We start from the raw sequence: 26,906 nt of genomic DNA on the forward strand, positions 1-26,906 counted from the left end.
TGGTGCACAGAGAAGGATTTTTACTCAATAGCAACACTGACAATATGCTATGAGCATTAGCGAATAGTGAACAGTAAGTACAATCTCGTGCAAGATGTGAAGGTATGACGTCATGTATTAAGTACAAGTTTGTACAAGGTGTGAAGATATGACGTCATGCATTAAGTACAAGTTCATACAAGGTGGAGACCGCCTCCGTGGTCTAGTGGTAGAGCGTCCGCCCAGAGAGCGGAAGGTCCGGGGGTCGATCCCCGGCCGCGTCATACCAAAAGACGTTAAAAGATGGTACTTGTTGTTACCCTGTCTGGCGCTCGGCATTAAGGGGTTAAAGCAAGGACTGGTCGGCTCGGTGTCAGTATACTGTGTCTGAGTGGGGTATTCATGTTAAACTACGGCATGGTATCTCAGTGGGCTAGCACTATAAATCGGCATCAGTCCGGTCTAGTACAAGCAGCCACACACACACACACGTGCATGCACGTCGCTATATAAGTGCAATAATCTCATTCCTCATTCAAGGTGGGAAGATATGACGTCATGCATTAAGTTCAAGTTTGTACAAGGTGGTAAGATATGACGTCATGCATTAATTTCAAACATGGTGGGAAGATATGACGTCATGCATTAAGTACAATTTTGTACAAGGTATGAAGATATGACGTCATATATTTAATCTAAGTTCACACAAGGTGGGAAGATATGACGTCATGCATTAAGTACAAGTTCACACAAGGTGGGAAGATATGACGTCATATATTTAATCCAAGTTCAAACATGGTGGGAAGATATGTCGTCATGCATTAAGTACACGTTCGAACAAGGTGGGAAGATATGACGTCATGCATAAAGTACAAGCTCATACACGGTGTGAATATATGACGTCATGCATTTAGTACAAGTTCGATGTCACCTCTCAAGATGTGAAGATATGACGTCATGCATTAAGTACAAGTTCGAACAAGGTGGGAAGATGTGACGTCATGCATTAAGTACAAGTTTGTACAAGGTGGGAAGATATGACGTCATGCATTAAGTACAAGTTTGTACAAGGTGGGAAGATATGACGTCATGCATTAAGTTCAAGTTCGAACAAGGTGGAAGATGTGACGTCATGCATTAAGTACAAGTTCGAATAAGGTGTGATGGTATGACATATCACCTCTCACAGGTTTACAGCCGATGTCTCCTCTCACGATTTTACTAATAGAACAGCAGTTTTATTGATGATATTAATTTTATTAATGATGGTTATTTTATTGATGTTATTGGTTTTATTGATGATATTGACTTTATTGATGTAAGTGGTTGTAGAAATGCTATTGACTTTATTGATGTCATTTGGTTTTATTGATGTCAATAGTTTTATTGATGATATTGATATTGCTATTATATGTTTTATTTATTTTATTGATGTTAATGGTTGTATTAATGTTATTGATTTCATGGTGTTGATTTTATTTATGTTGGTTTTATTGATGATATTGATTGTATTGATGTAATTCACTTTACTGGTGATATTGGTTGGTGATGTTATTGATGCTATTATTTCATTGATGATATTGATTTTATTGATGATATTTGTGGGTGATGTCACTGATGTTATTGGTCACATATAACTTGCATGTATTTTACGTGTTTTTATTTTTCAAAACAGTTTTAACATGACCGATACGATGTTCCCCGGTGCTGCAAACACTATCAGGCCTGATGTTGGAACAGGGGCCGATATTAGATGAGTGTCATTGGTGTCAGTATCATAGAGTGTGGCCTGATATTGCGAGGTGGGGGGGTATGGGGGTTGTGAGAGAGGGGCTGATAGTGGGTCCTGATAGGGCTGTCGTGAGTGCTTGTAGGGACACAGGTAGCTAAATACCCGCCACATCCCCCGAGACTCTCAGTCCAACCTGAGGGACACGGCCACACACATCTACACAGCACAAGCCGTTCACCAACTGACGTGCAGTACCAATACAAGTAAGTACACGACCTAGACTTAAAGTTGACGACCGCACAGCATCAAGACGAATTAACTTAGGATTTGAAACTAAACGTAGACTTGGTGTTGAAATCTGTGCAGCACCAATACACCTACGTTGTTGAGTAAATTAAGTTCGACAGCAGCGGCACCAATTCCGATTACTTCAGCCGAATATAATGACCTTTTTCTCTCACCGAAATCGACTAAATGTATATATTTATGAAAATTCATGTTGTCTTTAATTACCTACACACATTCCCAGCCTGCATGAGTTGGTTTGTTGTTTAACGCCGCACTCAGCAATATTCCAGCATTATGACGGCGGTCTGTAGATAATCCAGTGATTAATATCATGAGAGTCGATCAACGCAATTGGGATCGATGACATGCATCAACCAAGTTGACCGCCCGATCCCGTTAGTCGCCTCCTACGACAGGCATAGTCGCCTTTGCCGGCAAGCATGGGTTGCTGAAGACCTATCTTCACGGCAAGCATGGGTTGCTGAAGACCTATCTTCACGGCAAGCATGGGTTGCTGAAGACCTATCTTCACGGCAAGCATGGGTTGCTGAAGAGCTATCTTCACGGGTCTCAGCCCGCATGAACAAGACGAGAACATTGCACGTCATCATCATTTGGATTGTATCATTGTAAAGTGTGTTTAAAATTGTATTACTTGCTATCTCTACCTTACAGACTCCACTGACAACACCGTCTGTGACAAAGTCACACAATATCCACAAAACTATCTAGTAATGAGTTTCGGAATCGGGGCGGTCAGGTAGCCTAGTGGTTAAAGCGTTGGTCCGTCACGCCGAGTACCCGTGTTTGATTCCCGACATGGGTATAATGTGTGAAGCCCATTTCTGGTGTCCCCCGCCGTGATATTGGTGGAATATTGCTAAAAGCGGCCTTAAATCAAACTCACTTACTAACTGTTTCAGAATCTCCCAAAATCACGAGAATCTCTGCTCAGTCAGAATGTTGTCACTGGCTCTACTGTGCTGCGTTTTGGCGAGTGTGTCGGCTCAGTGTCAGCCAGGCGGGAACTGTAAGCTCCCAGACTGCCGCTGTTGGTTCGATGAAGACATCCCAGGGGGCCTTGCGCCGGATGAGACCCCTCAGGTTGTCCTGGTGACATTCGAGGACGCCGTGAACGAGGTGAACGCCGACATATACAAGTCCCTATTCACAGGTAACAAAAATATGGTTTCTTATTGACAGGTAACAAAAGTACTGTTTCCTATTCACCGGTAACTATTTTACACTTACTCCTCCCCAATCCTGTCAATCAACACACTAAGCGCTCCCCTATCCTGTCAGTAACCACACTGACAATCTCTTTGTCTCTTCAGGTACCAATCCTAACGGCTGCCCAGCCAGAGGAACATTTTTTATCAAGAACCTTGACACAAACTATGACATCGTGCGTGACTTGTTCGACGATGGCCATGAGATTGGAGCCAACTCTCTTGATGGTTCCTACCCTGCTAACGAGGAAGATTGGAGGACTATGCTGCAGAGTGAGTGATATGTATACCACTATAATACCTTACCCTAACCCTAACCCTAACCCTGACCCTGAACCTAACCCTAACCCTGAACCTAACCCTAACCCTGAACCTAACCCTAACCCTAACCCTAACCCTAACCCTGAACCTAACCCTAACCCTAACCCTAACCCTAACCCTAACCCTAATCCTGACCCTGAACCTAACCCTAACCCTAACCCTAACCCTAACCCTAACTCAAAACCTAACCCTAACCCTAACCCTGACCCAAACTCTAACCCTAACCCTAACCCTAACTCTCACCCTAACTCAAAACCTAACTCTAACCCTAACCCTAAACCTAACCCTTACCCTTACCCAAACCCTAACCCTGAACCTAACCCTAACCCTAACCCTAACCCTAACCCTAACCCTAACCCTAACTCTAACCATGGACTAAGGAGGGCCGGAGGACCACGGTCCAGCGTATGCAATGTGTATGCTATCCCTGTCTAATGTGTATGCTTAACTTTCGGGTTCAATTGGTCTTCAGCCATCTGTATAGGTCATCAATGGCAACTAGCAGGATCGGGTGGTCATGCGCACTCACTTGGTTGATTAGTGCCACTGTGTCCCAATTTCGTAAATCAATGGTCATGGTGTTAATCATTTGATTGTCTTGTCCAGAATCAATAACTTAAGGAGCACTGTCATGAAGATGAAATATCTATAAGCCCTAGCTCTAACCCAAAGGTGTTAATACACGCAAATTACGCAACGCTGATTCTTTAGCCTCACCCTTATTTGAACCCTATTTTGGCCATAACGACGACGATGAAAATAGCTTTAAGTAAAAGAATGGTGAAGTTAAATATTATATAACATAAACATAACTAAATATACTTTCATGGTTAACTCTGAGGTGAACTTTTACGTTGCTATAATAACTTGCAAATGTTGTCACAAACAGCTTTCATCAAGAAACCTAAACTCACCATTATTTCAAAAACGTTAAAGATGGTTTATCTTACAGGGTGTGACCTCTCAACGTGTTATCTCATGGTGTTATTGTTGTGGTCGCTGAACGTGTAACCTCATGTTGTATAGGGTGTGACCTCTCAACGTGTTATCTCATGGTGTAATGGTTGTGGTCGCTGAACGTGTAACCTCATGTTGTATAGGGTGTGACCTCTCAACGTGTTATCTCATGGTGTAATGGTTGTGGTCGCTGAACGTGTAACCTCATGTTGTATAGGGTGTGACCTCTCAACGTGTTATCTCATGGTGTAATGGTTGTGGTCGCTGAACGTGTAACCTCATGTTGTATAGGGTGTGACCTCTCAACGTGTTATCTCATGGTGTAATGGTTGTGGTCGCTGAACGTGTAACCTCATGTTGTATAGGGTGTGACCTCTCAACGTGTTATCTCATGGTGTAATGGTTGTGGTCGCTGAACGTGTAACCTCATGTTGTAAAGGGTGTGACCTCTCAACGTGTTATCTCATGGTGTAATGGTTGTGGTCGCTGACAGTGTAACCTCATGTTGTATAGGGTGTGACCTCTCAACGTGTTATCTCATGGTCTAATGGTTGTGGTCGCTGAACGTGTAACCTCATGTTGTATAGGGTGTGAACTCTCAACGTGAAACCTCATGTTGTATAGGGTGTTACCTCGCATCCTGTAATCTCATGTTTATATGGGGTGTGACCTCTCAACGTGTAATGTCATGTTGTATAGGGTGTGACCTCCCAACGTGAAACCTCATGTTGTATAGGGTGTGACCTCTCAACGTGAAACCTCATGTTGTATAGGGTGTGACCTCTCAACGTGAAACCTCATGTTGTATAGGGTGTGACCTCTAAACGTGTAATCTCATGTTATATAGGGTGTGACCTCGCATCCTGTAATCTCATGTTTATATGGGGTGTGACCTCTCAACGTGTAACCTCATGTTGTATAGGGTGTGACCTCGCAACCTGTAATCTCATGTTTATATGGGGCGTGATCTCTCAACGTGAAACCTCATGTTGTATAGGGTGTGAACTCTGAACGTGTAACCTCATGTTGTATAGGGTGTGACCTCTCAATGTGTAATGTCTTGGTGTATAGCATATGACCTCTCAAGGTGTAATCTCATGTTGTATAGGGTGTGACCTCTCAACGTGTTATCTCATGGTGTAATGGTTGTGGTCGCTGAACGTGTAACCTCATGTTGTATAGGGTGTGACCTCTCAACGTGTTATCTCATGGTGTAATGGTTGTGGTCGCTGAACGTGTAACCTCATGTTGTATAGGGTGTGACCTCTCAACGTGTTATCTCATGGTGTAATGGTTGTGGTCGCTGAACGTGTAACCTCATGTTGTATAGGGTGTGACCTCTCAACGTGTTATCTCATGGTGTAATGGTTGTGGTCGCTGAACGTGTAACCTCATGTTGTAAAGGGTGTGACCTCTCAACGTGTTATCTCATGGTGTAATGGTTGTGGTCGCTGACAGTGTAACCTCATGTTGTATAGGGTGTGACCTCTCAACGTGTTATCTCATGGTCTAATGGTTGTGGTCGCTGAACGTGTAACCTCATGTTGTATAGGGTGTGAACTCTCAACGTGAAACCTCATGTTGTATAGGGTGTTACCTCGCATCCTGTAATCTCATGTTTATATGGGGTGTGACCTCTCAACGTGTAATGTCATGTTGTATAGGGTGTGACCTCCCAACGTGAAACCTCATGTTGTATAGGGTGTGACCTCTCAACGTGAAACCTCATGTTGTATAGGGTGTGACCTCTCAACGTGAAACCTCATGTTGTATAGGGTGTGACCTCTAAACGTGTAATCTCATGTTATATAGGGTGTGACCTCGCATCCTGTAATCTCATGTTTATATGGGGTGTGACCTCTCAACGTGTAACCTCATGTTGTATAGGGTGTGACCTCGCAACCTGTAATCTCATGTTTATATGGGGCGTGATCTCTCAACGTGAAACCTCATGTTGTATAGGGTGTGAACTCTGAACGTGTAACCTCATGTTGTATAGGGTGTGACCTCTCAATGTGTAATGTCTTGGTGTATAGCATATGACCTCTCAAGGTGTAATCTCATGTTGTATAGGGTGTGGCCTCTCAACGTGAAACCTCATGTTATATAGGGTGTGACCTCTCAACGTGTAACCTCATGTTGTATAGGTGTGGCCTCTCAACGTGAAACCTCATGTTATATAGGGTGTGACCTCTCAACGTGTAACCTCATGTTGTATAGGTGTGGCCTCTCAACGTGAAACCTCATGTTGTATAGGGTGTGAACTCTGAACGTGTAACCTCATGTTGTATTGGGTGAGACCTCTCAACGTGTAACCTCATGTTGTATAGGGTGTGACCTCTCAACGTGAAACCTCATGTTGTATAGGGTGTGACCTCTCAACGTGTAACCTCATGTTGTATAGGGTGTGACCTCTCAACATGTAACCTCATCTTGTATAGGTTGTGACATCTCAACATGTAACCTCATCTTGTATAGGGTGTGACCTCTCAACGTGTAACCTCATGTTGTATAGGGTGTGACCTCTCATCGTGTAATCTCATGTTGTATAGGGTGTGACCTCTCAACGTGTAACCTCATGTTGTATAGGGTGTGACCTCTCAACGTGTAATGTCATGATGTAAAGGGCGTGACCTCTCAAAGTGTAATCTCATGTTTATATGGGGCGTCACCTCTCAACGTGTAATGTCATGTTGCATAGGGTGTGACCTCTCAACGTGTAACCTCATGTTGGATAGGGTGTGACCTCGCAACCTGGAATCTCATGTTTATATAGGGCGTGACCTCTCAACGTGTAATGCCATGTTGCATAGGGTGTGACCTCGCAACCTGTAATCTCATGTTCATATGGGCCGTGACCTCTCAACGTGTAACCTCATGTTGTATAGGGTATGACCTCTCAACGTGTAATCTCATGTTGTAAAGGGTATGACCTCGCAACCTGTAATCTCATGTTGTATAAGGTGTGACCTCGCAACCTGTAATCTCATGTTTATGAAGGGCGTAACCGCTCAACGTGTAATGTCATGTTGCATAGGGTGTGACCTCTCAACGTGTAACCTCATGTTGTATAGGGTGTGACCTTGCAACGTGTTGCCTCGTGTTGTTGAGGGTGTGACCCCACAACCTATAATTTCACTTTGTATAGGGTATGACCCCTCAACCAAAGTCTCGTGTTGTATAGAGTGTAATCTCTCAACCTGTAATCTCGTGTTGTATAGAGTGTAATCTCTCAACCTGTAATCTCGTGTTGTATAGAGTGTAATCTCTCAACCTGTAATCTCGTGTTGTATAGAGTGTAATCTCTCAACCTGTAATCTCGTGTTGTATAGAGTGTAATCTCTCAACCTGTAATCTCGTGTTGTATAGGGTGTAATCTCTCAACCTGTAATCTCGTGTTGTATAGAGTGTAATCTCTCAACCTGTAATCTCGTGTTGTATAGAGTGTAATCTCTCAACCTGTAATCTCGTGTTGTATAGAGTGTAATCTCTCAACCTGTAATCTCAACATATGATAATCTAATGTTGCACAAGGATTGACCTCTCAACATGTTGTCTCAAGGTATAATAATCACATGTTGTATAAAGTGTGATCTCTCAATCTATAATCTCAACGTATAGAAATCTAATGTTGTACAAGTATTGACCTCTCAACGTGTTGTCTCAACGTATAGTAATCTCATGTTGGATAAGGGGCGGTCGGGTAGCCTAGTGGTTAAAGCGTTCGCTCGTCACGCCGAAGACCCAGGTTCGATTCCCGACATGGGTACAATGTGTGAAGCCCATTTCTGGTGTCCCCCGCCGTGATATTGCTGGAATATTGCCAAAAGCGGCGTAAAACCATACTCACTCACTCACTCACTCATGTTGGATAAAGTGTGATTTCCCAACCTGTAATCTCAACGTATAGTAACCTAATGTTGTTCAAGGATTGACCTCTCAACGTGTTATCTTAACATATAGTAATCTAATGTTGTACAAGGATTGATCTCTCAACCTGTAATCTCAACGTATAGTAACCTAATTTTGTACAAGGATTGACCTCTCAACCTGTAATCTCAAGGTACAGTAATCTAATGTTGTACAAGGATTGACCTCTCAACCTGTAATCTCGACGTATAGTAATCTAATGTTGTACAAGGATTGCCCTCTCAGCCTGTAATCTCAACGTACAGTAATCTAATGTTGTACAAGGATTGACCTCTCAACCTGTAATCTCAACGTAAAGTAATCTAATGGTGTACAAGGATTGACCTCTCAACGCACAGTTACTTCATGCTGTATGGGGCGTAACTAAGGTTCGGTAATTCTCGATATGACGCTGTTTGTTTCAGCAATCAAACGTGAACTCGCGGATGTTGGCATAACCGGAAATGAAGTAAAGGGTGTCAGAGCACCAGAGTTGAGAGCCGGCGGCCTCGACGAGTTCATCGGCATGGGCGACAACAACTTTGACTACGACGCCTCCTGTATCACGTCTGAGTTTGATACACAGGTAGATGTGATATAAGCCCAGTGATAACAGGCAAACTGTGACGATAAGGAGGGCTTGGCAGTTGGCATAGATGAAGATAGTGATGGGGGCAGGTAGGATAGATGAAGATAGTGCTGGGGGCAGGAAGGATAGATGAAGATGGTGATGGGGCAGGAAGGATAGATGAAGATGGTGATGGGGCAGGAAAGATAGATGAAGATGGTGAGGAGATGGGAAGGATAGATGAAGATGGTGATAGGGGCATGTGGGATAGATGAGGATAGTGAGGGGGCAGGAAGGATAGATGAAGATAGTGGGGGGGGGGGGGGGGGGGGGCATGTGGAATAGATGAAGATAGTGATGGGGTAGGAAGGATAGATGAAGATAGTGATCAGGCAGGAAGGATAGATGAAGATAGTGATAGGGGCATGTGGAATAGATGAAGATAGTGATAGGGGCATGTGGGATAGATGAAGATAGTGATAGTCAAAGGATAGTCAAAGGGTTTCTATTCTGTTTTTGCAGGCCAACCTGAAATGGCCGTACACCTACGACTTTATCCCCGGACCTTCCTGCAACGACGGCGAGCCACCAAACGCGCCCTTCCCTGGTGAGTACATCCCCATGTATATCCCACCCTTCCCTGGTGAGTGCCTCCCTATGTATATCCCGCCCTTCTGTGATGAGTAAATCCCCATGTATATCCCACCCTTCCCTTGTGAGTGCTTCCCCATGTATATCCCGCCCTTCTGTGATGAGTAAATCCCCATGTATATCCCACCCTTCCGTGATGAGTAAATCCCCATGTATATCCCACCCTTCCGTGATGAGTAAATCCCAATGTATATCACACCCTTCTGTGATGAGTAAACCTCCATGTATATCCCACCCTTCCGTGATGAGTAAACCTCCATGTATATCCCGCCCTTCTGTGATGAGTAAACCTTCATGTATATCCCACCCTTCCGTGATGAGTAAACCTCCATGTATATCCCACCCTTCCGTGATGAGTAAACCTCCATGTATATCCCACCCTTCCGTGATGAGTAAACCTCCATGTATATCCCACCCTTCCGTGATGAGTAAATCCCCATGTATATCCCACCCTTCCGTGATGAGTAAATCCCCATGTATATCCAACCCTTCCCTGATGAGTGCTTCCCCATGTATATCCCGCCCTTCCCTGGTGAGTGCTTCCCCATGTATATCCCGCCCTTCCCTGGTGAGTGCTTCCCCATGTATATCCAACCCTTCCCTGGTGAGTGCTTCCCAATGTATATCCCACCCTTCCGTGATGAGTAAATCTCTATGTATATCCCACCCTTCCGTGATGAGTAAATCCCCATGTATATACCACCCTTCCGTGATGAGTAAATCCCCATGTATATCCCAGCCTTCCGTGATGAGTAAATCCCCATGTATATCCCACCCTTCCGTGATGAGTAAATCCCAATGTATATCCCACCCTTCCGTGATGAGTAAATCCCCATGTATATCCCAGCCTTCCGTGATGAGTAAATCCCCATGTATATCCCACCCTTCCGTGATGAGTAAATCCCCATGTATATCCCATCCTTCCGTGATGAGTAAATCCCCATGTATATCCCACCCTTCCGTGATGAGTAAATCCCAATGTATATCCCACCCTTCCGTGATGAGTAAATCTCTATGTATATCCCACCCTTCCGTGATGAGTAAATCCCCATGTATATACCACCCTTCCGGGATGAGTAAATCCCCATGTATATCCCACCCTTCCGTGATGAGTAAATCCCAATGTATATCCCACCCTTCCGTGATGAGTAAATCCCCATGTATATCCCACCCTTCCGTGATGAGTAAATCCCCATGTATATCCCACCCTTCCGTGATGAGTAAATCCCCATGTATATCCCATCCTTCCGTGATGAGTAAATCCCCATGTATATCCCACCCTTCCGTGATGAGTAAATCCCAATGTATATCACACCCTTCTGTGATGAGTAAACCTCCATGTATATCCCATCCTTCCGTGATGAGTAAATCCCCATGTATATCCCACCCTTCCGTGATGAGTAAATCCCAATGTATATCCCACCCTTCCGTGATGAGTAAATCCCAATGTATATCCCACCCTTCCGTGATGAGTAAATCCCCATGTATATCCCACCCTTCCGTGATGAGTAAATCCCCATGTATATCCCACCCTTCCGTGATGAGTAAATCCCCATGTATATACCACCCTTCCGTGATGAGTAAATCCCCATGTATATCCCATCCTTCCGTGATGAGTAAATCCCCATGTATGCCCCACCCTTCCGTGATGAGTAAATCCCCATGTATATCCCACCCTTCCGTGATGAGTAAATCCCCATGTATATCCCATCCTTCCGTGATGAGTAAATCCCCATGTATATCCCACCCTTCCGTGATGAGTAAATCCCCATGTATATCCCACCCTTCCGTGATGAGTAAATCCCCATGTATATCCCACCCTTCCGTGATGAGTAAATCCCCATGTATATCCCACCCTTCCGTGATGAGTAAATCCCCATGTATATCCCATCCTTCCGTGATGAGTAAATCCCCATGTATATCCCACCCTTCCGTGATGAGTAAATCCCAATGTATATCCCACCCTTCCGTGATGAGTAAATCCCCATGTATGCCCCACCCTTCCGTGATGAGTAAATCCCCATGTATATCCCACCCTTCCGTGATGAGTAAATCCCCATGTATGCCCCACCCTTCCGTGATGAGTAAATCCCCATGTATATCCCATCCTTCCGTGATGAGTAAATCCCCATGTATATCCCACCCTTCCGTGATGAGTAAATCCCAATGTATATCCCACCCTTCCGTGATGAGTAAATCCCCATGTATATCCCATCCTTCCGTGATGAGTAAATACCCATGTATATCCCACCCTTCCGTGATGAGTAAATACCCATGTATATCCCACCCTTCCGTGATGAGTAAATCCCAATGTATATCCTACCCTTCCGTGATGAGTAAATCCCCATATATATCCCACCCTTCCGTGATGAGTAAATCCCCATGTCTATCCCACCCTTCCGTGATGAGTAAATCCCAATGTATATCCCACCCTTCCGTGATGAGTAAATCCCCATGTATATCCCACCCTTCCGTGATGAGTAAATCCCCATGTATATCCCATCCTTCCGTGATGAGTAAATCCCCATGTATATCCCACCCTTCCGTGATGAGTAAATCCCCATGTATATCCCACCCTTCCGTGATGAGTAAATCCCAATGTATATCCAACCCTTCACTTGTGAGTGCTTCCCCATGTATATCCAACCCTTCCCTGGTGAGTGCTTCCACATGTATATCCAACCCTTCCCTGGTGAGTGCTTCCCAATGTATATCCAACCCTTCCCTGGTGAGTGCTTCCCCATGTATATCCCGCCCTTCCCTGGTGAGTGCTTCCCCATGTATATCCCACCCTTCCCTGGTGCGTGCTTCCCCATGTATATCCCACCCTTCCCTGGTGAGTGCTTCCCCATGTATATCCCACCCTTCCCTGGAGAGTGCTTCCCCATGTATATCCCGATCTTCCCTGGTGAGTGCTTCCCCATGTATATCCCACCCTTCCCTGGTGAGTGCTTCCCCATGTATATCCAACCCTTCCCTGGTGAGTGCTTCCCAATGTATATCCCACCCTTCCCTGGTGAGTGCTTCCCAATGTATATCCCACCCTTCCCTGGTGAGTGCTTCCCCATGTATATCCCACCCTTCCGTGATGAGTAAATCTCTATGTATATCCCACCCTTCCGTGATGAGTAAATCTCTATGTATATCCCACCCTTCCGTGATGAGTAAATCCCAATGTATATCCCACCCTTCCGTGATGAGTAAATCTCTATGTATATCCCACCCTTCCGTGATGAGTAAATCCCCATGTATATACCACCCTTCCGTGATGAGTAAATCCCCGTGTATATCCCACCCTTCCGTGATGAGTAAATCCCCATGTATATCCCACCCTTCCGTGATGAGTAAATCCCCATGTGTATCCCACCCTTCCGTGATGAGTAAATCCCCATGTATATCCCACCCTTCCGTGATGAGTAAATCCCCATGTATATCCCATCCTTCCGTGATGAGTAAATCCCCATGTATATCCCACCCTTCCGTGATGAGTAAATCCCAATGTATATCACACCCTTCCGTGATGAGTAAATCCCAATGTATATCACACCCTTCCGTGATGAGTAAATCTCCATGTATATCGTCAGTATATCAATGCTAACTTCAGTATATCAATGCTTGACTCCGTTCCTGGGTTAAAATAGGTCTCTAGCAACCCATGCTTGTCGTAAAAGACGACTAACGGGATCGGGTGGTCAGGCTCACTGACTTGGTTGATGCATGTCATTGTATCCCAATGCGTGGATCGATACTCATGATATCAATCACTGGATTGTCTGGTCCAGGCTCGATTATTTAAAGACCACCGTCACATAGCTGGAATATTGTTGAGTGCGGCGTTAAACAACAAACAAACAAACAAACAGTGCGTCTCTGGTTCTCACTGCCTGACTCTATTTATTGTGTGTGCAGGCAAGTGGCAGTTTCTGGTGGCAGCCCTCTCTAACAATGGCACGACATGTGCAACGCCAAGTGCCTGCACCAACTTGCTGACCCAGACAGAAGTCTTTGACCTATTCTTCAACAGGTAAAACCACGTGATATTAATCGCACACGTGCACTCGTACAGACACACACGCGTGCACTCGTACAGGCACACACATGCACTCGTACAGACACTCATGTGCTCTCGTACAGACACATGTGTACTCGTACAGACACACATGCGGCACTCGTACAGACACACATGCGGCGGCACTCTTACAGACACACACATGCACTCGTACAGACACACTTGTCCACTCGTACAGGCACACACATGCACTCGTACACACACATGCACTCGTACAGGCACACACGTGCACTCGTACAGACACACATGCGGCACTCGTACAGACACACACGTGCACTCGTACAGACACACATGTCCACTCGTACAGACACACATGCGGCACTCGTACAGACACACACGTGCACTCGTACAGGCACACACGTGCACTCGTACAGACACACATGCGGCACTCGTACAGACACACACGTGCACTCGTACAGACACACATGTCCACTCGTACAGGCAGACACATGCACTCGTACAGACACACATGCGGCACTCGTACAGACACACACGTGCACTCGTACAGACACACTTGTCCACTCGTACAGGCAGACACATGCACTCGTACAGACACACATGCGGAACTGGTACAGACACACATACACTCGTACAGACACGCACGTGCATTCATACAGACATACACGCACTCGTAAATATTCACGTGCACTCATACAGGCACATGTGCACTCGTACACACATACACGCGCACTCGTACAATCACACATGCGGCCCTCGTACAGACACACACGTGAACTCGTACAGACACACATGCGGCACTCGTAGAGGCACACACGTGCACTCGTACACACACATGCACTCGTACAGGCACACACATGCACTCGTACAGGAACACACATGCACTCGTACAGGCACACACATGCACTCGTACACGCACACACGTGCACTCGGACACACACATGCACTCGTACAGGCACACACATGCACTCGTACAGACACACACGTGCATTCGTACAGACACACACGTGAACTCGTACAGACACACATGCGGCACTCGTAGAGGCACACACGTGCACTCGTACACACACATGCACTCGTGCAGACACACGTGCACCCGTATAGACACACACGTGTAGTCACTGACACACGTGCACTTGTACAGACACACACGTGTAGTCACTGACACACGTGCACTTGTACAGACACAAACGTGCTCACACAAGTATCGCAAAGATGTAAAGTAACGAATTCATACAAAAACATGTCCTTCAGGTTAAACTGGTACACAATGGTGTATGCAAGAGTACAGCTTTGTACCTGTATGTGTTTAAAAGTTATCTAAGAATTTAACGTCAGTTTGAATGGGTTCATTGAAGCCTGAACGATTTAAGAGCGCTTGTTGAACTGTGAACATCCGAGCTTGCGAGAACTTTTCTGTCCATTCACAGGTGTGTGAACTTTGAATATCAAATCACGTGACTTTGCCTTCGTCATGAAAGGACAGTGTAAACCTTAAAGTATGAAATTATATACTATTAACTGTACATATATGTACAACTGTTAAAACGGCGGGGATGTGTACTTGTATATTGTCCCATTTATTACACGTGACATTGCTTCTTCTACACACGCTATTTAGTTTAGTGGTAACAATATTACGTCACAATGTGGTATAGCAGAATTACGTCACAATGTAGTATAGCAGAAGTACGTCACAATGTAGTATAGCAGAATTATGTCACAATGCGGTATAACAGTATGACGTCACAATGCTGTTTAGTTTCGCCTCGCACTACGAGGGCGACCGGTCTCCCTTCACCCTCATCATCAACCCCGACTTCGTCCTTGTGCCGTACAAGCTGGCAGGGCTCAAGGAGTTCCTGGAGTACGTCAGAGCTGCATTCGAGGTAACCTTGACCTCTCTCTCTACCATCTGACCTTGACCTCTCACTATACCTGTTGTTCTTGACCTTTCACTTCGCCATCTGACCTTTACCTCTCACTCTACCTGTTGTTCTTGACCTTTCACTTCACAATCTGACCTTGAACTCTCACGCTACCAGTTAACTTTGACCTCTCACTCCAACTTTGCTTGTTAACTCTGATTTACCTGGTAATACTGATCTGACTCTCTACCTGGTAACCTTTCACCTCTCACATTAACTAATAACCTTGACCCCCATATCTATCCGGTAACACTCACACCTCGTTCTACCTGGGGGGCACGGGTGTCCCACTCGTCTAAGGCGCCGCGATTCGCTGTGCAGAGTTGTGTCCCTTGGGCACGCCAGAAACCTATGATTGTGGGTTCGAATCCCGGTTCGCCCCGATTATGTTTCTAGGTTTGTCAGCACCATACCCTTGCTCGTGGGTTTCACCGAAGTGGTAAACGTCTAAGACCTGCATCACTTCGGGCTTTCCTCCCACATTAAGCTGATACGCCGTGATATAACTGGAATACTGTTAAAAGCGGCGTTAAAACCAAATTCACTCACACACTCACTCTACCTGATAACACGTCTGACGTGACCAGTGAAGATCCAGGCGTGCCGTAAAAGGCGACTATTTTGGTCGTAAAAGGGATCGGATGGTCAGCCTCGCTGACTTGGTTGATGCATGTCATCGATCCCAATTGCGTGGATCGATGCTCATGATATTAATCACTGGATTGTCTGGCCCAGACACGATTACAGAACGCCGGCAAATAGCTGGAATACTGCTGAGTGCTGCGTTAAACAACAAACGAACACATTAATCTGACGTTTCATGTCCATAATCTGAAGGCCTGTATATTCTCAGTGTGTGTTTCTGGTAGTCTGATGGTGTGTCTGTGGTTAATGCCTGCTGGTTGTGTGTTGCAGGACACATGGATTCTACCAATGAACAAGGCGCTGGACTGGATCAAAGACCCCACACCCAGTCTGAACATCTCAACCTTCCAGCCGTGGTCCTGCTAGCTGGAGGCGACTGATGCCGCCTCTGCATGTTGACCTCCATCGGCCCGTATCACACGCATCTACCTACCAGCTGGAGTCGACTCGACTCGACCTGATCCGTCCGCTAACCACACCTCCTTCGCTGACCCCCACTCCAGAAAAATCATATATCATCTTAATCACCCGATGTTCTAAAGTTATGTTATTTACTTGATCTCAGGCTGAATAACCTCCCAGGGTGGCCTCTGACACCCCACCCCTCATGTAGTGTCGCCTATATCTGACACATACCCCCACCCCCTCATGTAGTGTCGCCTATATCTGACACCCCACCCCCTCACGTAGTGTCGCCCATATTTGACACACCCCGACTCATGTCGCCTATATCTGACACCCCTTCATTCAGCGTCCACATCCCAGGTCACGTGTTATACATGCTAATTTCAAAGTGTATTAAATATAACCTGATTCTGTTCTTTTCTTATTATTATTCTTTAAGTAAACACATTACAGGGCGGTATGTTTAGGTTCATTAAACAGGGGAGACAACTCGTCATGTCATATCGTGACGATCTCCTGTGTGGCATTTGTTTATGTTTCAATGACGGATATATACTGTTGTGTGCAGCTCGGCGCATGTCAGTACTTCGACACATACTCACGGGTGTATCTCCAAGTATATAAGTACTTGGATATATACTATTTTGTGCAGCTCAGCACAAGTTTGTTTGTTTGTTTGTTTGTTGTTTAACGCTGCACTAAGCAATATTCTAGCTTTATGACGGCGGTCTGTAAATAATCGAGTCTGGACCAGACAATCCAGTGATTGACATCATGAGCATCGATCCACGCATTTGGGCTACGATGACATGCATCAGATTAGTCAGCGAGCCTGACCACCCGACCCCGTTAGTCGCCTCTTACGACAAGCAGAGTCACAGCTCAGCTCTTATCGCGGTAGATCAATGGCACATAACACAGGCCACAGACATAGTGAATGAGTGAGTTCGGTTTAACGCCGCTTTTAACAGTATTCCAGTTATATCGCGGCGTGTCAGCTTAATGTGGGAGGAAAGCCCGAAGTTATGCAGGTCGTTCACTCGTCTAAGGCGCCACGATTCGCTGTGCAGAGTTGTGTCTCTTGGGCACGCCAGAAACCTATGATTGTGGGTTCGAATCCCGGTTCGCCCCGATTATGTTTCTAGGTTTGTCAGCACCATACCCGTGCTCGTGGGTTTCGCCGAAGTGGTAAACGTCTGAGACCTGCATCACTTCGGGCTTTCCTCCCACATTAAGCTGACACGCCGCGATATAACTGGAATATTGTTAAAAGCGGCGTTAAACCAAACTCACTCACTCACTCATTTCCACAAACGACATGACCTTCTCAGAGACAAGAAACAAGCAACGCAGTAAGCACATTATGATTTATACAGATTACATGATATAGCATTAAGTATATACTGCTGAGAAGCCTTGACCATGGCTTGCCGACTCCCTCGAGACAGGGGATGATGGCGCGAGTTTCACAGCGGCCGAGTGGTCTGTGTGTTGACCGCTGCATGACGCGAGATGGTCAAGGCGCACGGAGTATTGAAAAAAAGGAACTAACGTTCATTGCATTGACATCGTGATTGATGGAGCAGACCCCCCTCGTAGATGTCCGGCATCGCCATTGACAAGACGCAGCACCCATCAACCCTGCCCCACTCACTGGATTGTCTGGTCCAGTTCAGGCTGCCGTCATATAGATAATGTTTCTGAGGGTGCTTAAGCAACAGATAAGGCCTCGGCCAGTTGGATTGACAGCGGAGCCGATGTGAAGCCGATGTGAAGCCGATGTGAAGCCTGGAGATTCAATGAGTGGGTGACTCAGTCAAGAAGGCGAGGCGAAACGGTCAAAAATCGAAACGCATCGTCAAGGGCGATGACTCTTCATACGTCCTATCAAGGAGATAACTAGACTACGGGCGAGTGTCATAAACAAGGGAGATAACTACTCGTCGTTTTCCCACTTGTCCAGGAATTCCTGCAGAGTGACCATACCGTCGTCTCCAGCAACTGCGTCGATAGTGTTGTCGATGACCGTTTCGCTGTAGCCACAGTCCGTTAACAACGCGCGGAACTCATTGCGGTCAAGCTTCCCGTCGCCGCTCTTGTCCGTTTTTTTAAACAGTCTCCTCACGTGACACTTCCTACAAGCAATGATAGAGTGAGGTGTAAAATGACATCACTGTGTGGTATACCAGTATTACGTCACAATGTTGTATAATAGTATGACGTCACTATGTGGTATAATAGGGAGAGAATATGGTTTTACACCGCTTCTAGCAATATTCCAGCAATATCACGGCGAACCCGGGTGACGAGCGAACGCTTTAACCATAAGGCAACCCCACCGCCAGGCGAGGTAACAGTATTAAGTCAATGTGTGGTATAACAATATTACGTCACTGTGTGGTAGTACAGTATGACGTCACTGTGTTGTATAACAGCATTACGTCACTGAGGTATAACAGTATTACGTCACTGTGAGCTATAACAGTATTAGTCACAATATTGTATAACGGTATTACGTCACTGTGTGGTATAACGGTATTATGTCACTGTGTGGTATAACAGTATTACGTCACTGTATGGTATAACAGTATTACGTCACTGTGGTATAACAGTATTACGTCACTGTGTGGTATAACGGTATTATGTCACTGTGTGGTATAAGAGAATTACATCACTGTGTGGTATAACGGTATTACATCAATGTGTGGTATAACAGTATTACGTCACTGTGTGGTATAACAGTATTACGTCACTGTGTGGTATAACGGTATTACGTCACTGTGTGGTATACCAGTATGTCGTCACTGTGTGGTATAACAGTATAACATCACTGTGTGGTATAACAGTATTACGTCACTGTGTGGTACAACGGTATCACGTCACTGTGTGGTATAACAGTATTACGTCACTGTGTGGTATAACAGTATTACGTCACTGTGTGGTATAACAGTATTACGTCACTGTGTGGTACAACGGTATCACGTCACTGTGTGGTATAACAGTATTACGTCACTGTGTGGTATAACAGTATTACGTCACTGTGTGGTATAACAGTATTACGTCACTGTGTGGTACAACGGTATCACGTCACTGTGTGGTATAACAGTATTACGTCACTGTGTGGTATACTTACTCAATCTTATCTTTAGGAACTTTTCCTGTGACGTAATCATTGAGCTCTTGCAGTGAGAGTCGCGAGTCGTCGGAGGTGTCGTATGTGTTGAACGTTTGCTGTTGGACAGAGAAATAAGACCAATGAAATGCAACAACCTTCTCTCGATACTACAACACTACAACACTACAACATTGCAATATACAATATCGATTAAACAAACTAAAGTATTCACGGAAATGAAAAATAAAATAAATGCAGTTAATATACAAAATATATAAATATTCAAACAACTCAATGAGTACTAATTGGGCCTTGGCACAAATACAGCGCATCAAAGGTTTTTATGTCTTTTTACACGACAAAGTGTGTAAAAATATGAACAAAACAGACTATTGTGAAACTGGGCATAACCAGGTGTTAGTAGATCAAGGTGAATGTCCATGAACTGTGACACCTTGACGACAGGTGAAAACAGGTGCTTGAAACCCACGTGCATGTGATTTGTCAGTGGTTAGTGATTTGTTAGTGGCATTATGGGATGGTGAATCATCGTCAAAATATCAGAACGTAAAAGTAACATATTCCCTTCTCAAACAACAACTTTATATGTCATTATTATTATGTACATAAACATAGCTGTTATTTTTATTGCTGTTTCGATAACTTTTTTTCCAGGCTTATTTGCATAATGCCTATAGCCTGTTTCTGCCATGTCAATTTGGACTTAGTTTTATTTTCGAATGTTGAAAGTGCTTACAAATTACCTCCTCTAAAGTACATTTTGTATTGAGCGCTGAGATAAAACTTTTCCAGTTGTTTTGTTATTTTGTATTTACATCTACGTAATGCTTTGTGTCGATTACTAAATCCAGCAAAACAGGTTTTTTCATTTCCACGAGTACTTTAGGGCCTATAACCTTCTCTATTGTCACACTACAACACAACAATACTACAATGCTACAACACTACTACACCATCCCATTTGTAACAAGTAGACCCTCTCTAGTGTCACACTACAACACTACACTACAACACCACACTACAATACTACAACACTACTACACTACAACACCGTCCTGATTGTAACGAGTATACCCTCCCTATTGCCACACTACAACACACAGCGTGGGTCCCACGTTCTGCTGTAGGCGCTGCACGACGACTGAAAAACACAAACGTGAACCCGACCGCGGCAACAGCCTTCGCCTGTGTGCACGTTTGCATCAGCGGTACCAACATATCATCGAGTAAGTTACTCACGTGCATGTTATAACACATAATGAAGCATGTTATAAACACATAGTGCAGCATGTTACTCACATGCATGCTATAAACACTCAACCATGTACTCGCTCTGTTGTGAGGTGCTGGGAAATGGAGTTTAACGTAGTGTTCAACTGTATAGCGGCGTGCATGCACGTGAAAATGTGGTTTCTTGAATTACTGCCGGTTTTTCAGTGTAAGCCCACTGACTATGTAAATTGCAGCATCGTATCTCAGTGACTGAGATACGATGCTGCAATGTACATGGACACCGTAGCAGACACAGTCCACTGACTCCGAGTCAACCAGTCCTTGTGTAATTCCTTAATGGTGCACGCCAGGCTGAGAGACAATACGTACAATCTCTTAACGTCTTTTAGTGTGGTGCGGTCGGGGATCGAACCACCGACTTTCACTATCCGGGCAAGCGCTCTACCTCTAGACCACGGAGGCGGTCCGCTCTCTTACGAACCTGTTATACCAATTCCGAAATTTCGATCTCCATGGAAATAGCAGAGTAAAGAACTTACCGCTACTTCTTCCATCCCATCTATCCCGTCACAGAACACCTTGAATTCGCCGAACGTGACTGTACCGTTGTCATCCGTGTCCATCTTGTCAAAAGCCTCGCGCACACAATCCAATATATTGTCCACTGCCTTTTGGTTTGCCATCGTTGTGTGTAATGTTCGTCTGTCAGCGGTAGGAAACACGACCGTCTGCTTTCTCGAGCTCGCTACGAATGCCAGCAGACGCCAGGGAATGCAAGCGAGGCCGACGAAAAATGAAAGCGAGGTTTATGTCAGGCTGCGCAAATCCTCGCGTTGTTTCCACGACACATGACCCGTCGTTTTACCGGGCTATCCATCACTCTGACTCTCCTGTCACGTTAACCTCTCGACAGAAGTCCATTTCAGCACACAAATGAGCACATTTATGTGCACGCGCGAACACCTCACGGACAGACCAGGTTTATACACATACAGTAACATGCGAGAGTTATGCGTTAAAGATAGGCACATGCGAACATCTCACAGAGACATGAGAGTTATTTTAGAGAGATACAAGAGAACACCTCACGGGGAAATGAGCTTTATATATGGAGAGAGACACATGCGAACACCTCACTAAGAAAATAGCCTTATATGTGGAAAGACATGCGAACGCCTCACGGAGAAATGAGCTTGATATATGGAGAGAGGCACGTGCGAACACCTCACTAAGAAAATAACCTTATATATGGAGAGACACATGCGAACGCCTCACGGAGAAATTAGCCTGTATATGGAGAGAAACACATGCGAACACCACACTAAGAAATTAGCCTGTATATGGAGAGAAACACATGCGAACACCTCACGGAGAAATTAGCTATATATATGGAGTGAGGCACATGCGAACACCTCACGGAGAAATTAGCTTTATATTATGGAGAGAGAGACACATGCGAACACCTCACAGAGTGAGTGAGTGAGTGAGTGAATTTGATTTTACGCCGCTTTTAGCAATATTCCAGCAATATCACGGCGGGGGACACCAGAAATGGGCTTCACACATTGTACCCATGTCGGGAATCGAACCCGGGTCTGCGGCGTGATGAGCTAACGCTTTAACCACTAGGCTACCCGACCGCCCCAACACCTCACAGAGAAATGAGCGTTATATTATGGCGAGAGACATATGCGAACACCTCACAGAGAAGTCAGCGGTATAATACATTTGCTGTATGTACGTGACACGGATAATGTATTTGCGCAGCCTAACAGCGCGCATCGATCCAGGACCAGTCTAGCCAGTCTACTGACCACCATGTGTTCACGCTGGGCACGCCCCCGGCATACCTCGGACCTGCTCGACTGGTCTGTGAGGTGGGCGGGGCCAGGTGAACCGTGACGACTACATGCCTGACACACAGGATGGGTGGGTCAAACACGTACTCCATGATGTTGTCTGGTCAAGTATGCCATTGTAAGGACAAGTATAGCATTGTTACCTGTATCATTGAGCTGCCAGGCATTGCATTGTGATGACAGCTAGATTATAGATCTTGAGATTGGCCGGGCGTGTGATGGGGAGGAGAGGGGACATGTACCCTAAGACAAGGGCAGCCAGACTCACATGTACTCTGATACAATGCTTTCAAACTCACATGTACGTTGATACAACGCTTTCAAACTCACATGTACGTGATACAACGCTTTCAAATTTACATGTACGTTGATACAACGCTTTCAAACTCACATGTACGTGATACAACGCTTTCAAACTCACATGTACGATGATACAACGCTTTCAAACTCACATGTACATTGATACAACGCTTTCAAACGCACATGTACGTTGATACAACGCTTTCAAACTCACATGTACATTGATACAACGCTTTCAAACTCACATGTACATTGATACGACGCTTTCAAACTCACATGTACGTTGATACAACGCTTTCAAACTCACATGTACATTGATACAACGCCAGCCAAAGTCACATGTACCCTGATACAACGCTTTCAAACTCACATGTACATTGATACGACGCTTTCAAACTCACATGTACGTTGATACAACGCTTTCAAACTCACATGTACATTGATACAACGCTTTCAAACTCACATGTACATTGAAACAACGCCAGCCAAACTCACATGTACGTTGATACAACGCTTTCAAACTCACAAGTTTATTGATACAACGCTTTCAAACACATGTACTTGATACAACCCCAGCCAAACTCAAATGTACCCTGATACAACGCCAGTCAAAGTCACATGTACCCTGATACAACGCCAGCCAAACTCACATGTACCCTGATCCAAGGCCAGCCAAACTCACATGTAACCTAATACAAGGCCAGCCAAACTCACATGTAACCTAATACAAGGCCAGCCAAACTCTCATGAGAACCACCCGCATACAGCACTGTATCTAGATATACCCTGATACAGCACTGTCTTTAGATATACCCTGATGCAGCACTGTCTTTAGATATACCCTGATACAGCACCGTATCTAGATATACCCTGATACAGCACTGTATCTAGATATACCCTGATACAGCACTGTATCTAGATATACCCTGATGCAGCACTGTCTTTAGATATACCCTGATGCAGAACTGTCTTTTGATATACCCTGATACAGCACTGTCTTCAGATTTACCCTGATACAGCACTGTCTTTAGATCCACCCTGAAACAGCACTGTCTTTAGATATACCCTGATACAGCAGTGTCTTTAGATAAACAATGATACAGCACTGTCTTTAGATATACCCTGATGCAGCACTGTCTTTAGATATACCCTGATACAGCACTGTCTTCAGATATACCCTGATACAGCACTGTCTTCAGATATACCCTGATACAGCACTGTCTTCAGATATACCCTGATACAGCACTGTCTTCAGATATACCCTGATACAGCATTGTCTTTAGATATACACTGATACAGCACTGTCTTTAGATATACCCTGATCCAGCACTGTCTTCAGATATACCCTGATACAGCACTGTCTTTAGGTATACCCTGATCCAGCACTGTCTTCAGATATACCCTGATACAGCACTGTCTTTAGGTATACCCTGATCCAGCACTGTCTTCAGATATACCCTGATACCGCACTGTCTTCAGATATACCCTGATACAGCACTGTCTTCAGATATACCCTGATACAGCACTGTCTCTAGATATACCCTGATACAGCACTGTCGTCAGATATACCTGATACAGCACTGTCTTCAGATATACCCTGATCCAGCACTGTCTTCAGATATACCCTGATACAGCAGTGTCTTCAGATATACCCTGATCCAGCAGTGTCTCTAGATATACCCTGATACAGCACTGTCTTTAGATATACCCTGATACAGCACTGTCTTTAGATATACCCTGATACAGCACTGTCTTTAGATATACCCTGATAAAGCACTGTCTCTAGATATACCCTGATACAGCACTGTCTTCAGATATACCCTGATGCAGCACTGTCTCTAGATATACCCTGATACAGCACTGTCTTCAGATATACCCTGATACAGCACTGTCTTCAGATAAACCCTGATCCAACACTGTCTTCAGATATACCCTGATACAGCAGTGTCTCTAGATATACCCTGATACAGCACTGTCTTTAGATATACCCTGATGCAGCACTGTCTTTAGATATACCCTGATACAGCACTGTCTTCAGATATACCCTGATACAGCACTGTCTTCAGATATACCCTGATACAGCACTGTCTTCAGATATACCCTGATACAGCACTGTCTTCAGATATACCCTGATACAGCACTGTCTTCAGATATACCCTGATCCAGCAGTGTCTCTAGATATACCCTGATACAGCACTGTCTCTAGATATACCCTGATCCAGCACTGTCTTCAGATATACCCTGATCCAGCACTGTCTTCAGATATACCCTGATACAGCACTGTCTTCAGATATACCCTGATACAGCACTGTCTTCAGATATACCCTGATACAGCACTGTCTTTAGATATACACTGATACAGCACTGTCTTTAGATATACCCTGATACAGCACTGTCTTTAGATATACCCTGATCCAGCACTGTCTTCAGATATACCCTGATACAGCACTGTCTTTAGGTATACCCTGATCCAGCACTGTCTTCAGATATACCCTGATACCGCACTGTCTTCAGATATACCCTGATCCAGCACTGTCTTCAGATATACCCTGATACAGCACTGTCTCTAGATATACCCTGATACAGCACTGTCGTCAGATATACCCTGATACAGCACTGTCTTCAGATATACCCTGATCCAGCACTGTCTTCAGATATACCCTGATACAGCAGTGTCTTCAGATATACCCTGATCCAGCAGTGTCTCTAGATATACCCTGATACAGCACTGTCTTTAGATATACCCTGATACAGCACTGTCTTTAGATATACCCAGATACAGCACTGTCTTTAGATATACCCTGATAAAGCACTGTCTCTAGATATACCCTGATACAGCACTGTCTTCAGATATACCCTGATGCAGCACTGTCTCTAGATATACCCTGATACAGCACTGTCTTCAGATATACCCTGATACAGCACTGTCTTCAGATAAACCCTGATCCAACACTGTCTTCAGATATACCCTGATACAGCAGTGTCTCTAGATATACCCTGATACAGCACTGTCTTTATATATACCCTGATACAGCATTGTCTTCAGATATACCCTGATACAGCACTGTCTTTAGATAAACCATGATACAGCACTGTCTTTAGATAAACCATGATACAGCACTGTCTTCAGATATACCCTGATACAGCAGTGTCTCTAGATATACCCTTGTTGTAGCTGGGACTATCAGGTGGCCAGATCTCAAGTTTCTGTCCTGTTGGCAACTATGTCAGGTCAGGTCTACACAGACGAGGAACTGCCTACCACATACCAGCATACCAGAGATCACGTGAAAGATATGTGTAACAACCACGTTTCTGAAACGCAGTAGAAGGATTCTCGGTATTTTAAAATATCCTCCTTCCCACAACACTCGAGCTATGACAACCTCCATCTTCCCACAACACTCGAGCTATGACAACCTCCACCTTCCCACAACATTCGAGCTATGGCAACCTCCATCTTCCCACAACACTGTAGCTATGACAATCTCCATCTCCCACAACACTCGAGCTGTGACAACCTCTACCTTCCCACAACACTCGAGCTATGATACACTCCACTTTCCTACAACACTCGAGCTGTGACAACCCCCACCTTCCCACAACACTCGAGCTATGACAATCTCCATCCCCCACAACACTCGACCTATGACAACCTCTTCCTCCCACAACACTCAAGCTATGATAAACTCCACCTTCCTACAACACTCGAGCTGTGACAACCTCTTCCTCCCACAAC

General features: G+C 45.0%; 2 protein-coding genes across 3 annotated transcripts; one reads left to right on the plus strand and one right to left on the minus strand.

The window, feature by feature from the left end:
• Positions 1 to 1,825: 1,825 nt before the first annotated feature.
• On the plus strand, positions 1,826 to 17,052 carry LOC124126466 (chitin deacetylase 7-like). 2 transcript variants are annotated; one of them, XR_007222827.1, is made up of 9 exons: positions 1,826 to 1,974; positions 2,923 to 3,173; positions 3,334 to 3,501; positions 8,841 to 9,001; positions 9,506 to 9,590; positions 13,544 to 13,658; positions 15,424 to 15,550; positions 16,505 to 16,668; positions 16,769 to 17,052. XR_007222827.1 is itself a non-coding variant. In XM_048402139.1 (8 exons), exons 2-8 carry the CDS (start codon positions 2,960 to 2,962, stop codon positions 16,598 to 16,600), a joined length of 966 nt encoding a protein of 321 aa, XP_048258096.1. In that variant the 5' UTR covers positions 1,826 to 1,974; positions 2,923 to 2,959; the 3' UTR covers positions 16,601 to 17,052. The 2 variants fall into 2 exon arrangements, 1 of the variants encoding a protein (XP_048258096.1); XM_048402139.1 differs by having other exon boundaries at positions 16,505 to 17,052.
• A 940-nt stretch (positions 17,053 to 17,992) lies between these two features.
• Positions 17,993 to 21,778, minus strand: LOC124126464 (calmodulin-like). Its single transcript, XM_048402140.1, has 3 exons — positions 21,548 to 21,778; positions 19,773 to 19,870; positions 17,993 to 18,774 (listed from the first exon to the last, which is right to left on the minus strand). Exons 1-3 carry the CDS (start codon positions 21,689 to 21,691, stop codon positions 18,576 to 18,578), a joined length of 441 nt encoding a protein of 146 aa, XP_048258097.1. The 5' UTR covers positions 21,692 to 21,778; the 3' UTR covers positions 17,993 to 18,575.
• Between the last annotated feature and the right edge of the window lie 5,128 nt (positions 21,779 to 26,906).

This window comes from Haliotis rufescens, unplaced genomic scaffold (assembly GCF_023055435.1).
Source record: "Haliotis rufescens isolate VD_foot unplaced genomic scaffold, xgHalRufe1.0.p SCAF_24, whole genome shotgun sequence".
In the NCBI taxonomy this organism is placed as follows: Eukaryota; Metazoa; Mollusca; class Gastropoda; order Lepetellida; family Haliotidae; genus Haliotis; species Haliotis rufescens.

What these genes read in the sequence shown, in the direction of transcription:
- LOC124126466 (XM_048402139.1), top strand. Translation starts at nt 2,960, where the DNA reads ATGTTGTCACTGGCTCTACTGTGCTGCGTTTTGGCGAGTGTGTCGGCT. An exon ending in ACCAAACGCGCCCTTCCCTG is followed by an intron (nt 9,591 to 13,543) that starts GTGAGTACATCC and finishes TTGTGTGTGCAG; the next exon opens with GCAAGTGGCAGTTTCTGGTG. An exon ending in ACGTCAGAGCTGCATTCGAG is followed by an intron (nt 15,551 to 16,504) that starts GTAACCTTGACC and finishes TGTGTGTTGCAG; the next exon opens with GACACATGGATTCTACCAAT.
- LOC124126464 (XM_048402140.1), bottom strand. Translation starts at nt 21,691, where the DNA reads ATGGCAAACCAAAAGGCAGTGGACAATATATTGGATTGTGTGCGCGAG. An exon ending in ATGGGATGGAAGAAGTAGCG is followed by an intron (nt 19,871 to 21,547) that starts GTAAGTTCTTTA and finishes TCTGTCCAACAG; the next exon opens with CAAACGTTCAACACATACGA. An exon ending in GTTCCTAAAGATAAGATTGA is followed by an intron (nt 18,775 to 19,772) that starts GTAAGTATACCA and finishes CATTGCTTGTAG; the next exon opens with GAAGTGTCACGTGAGGAGAC.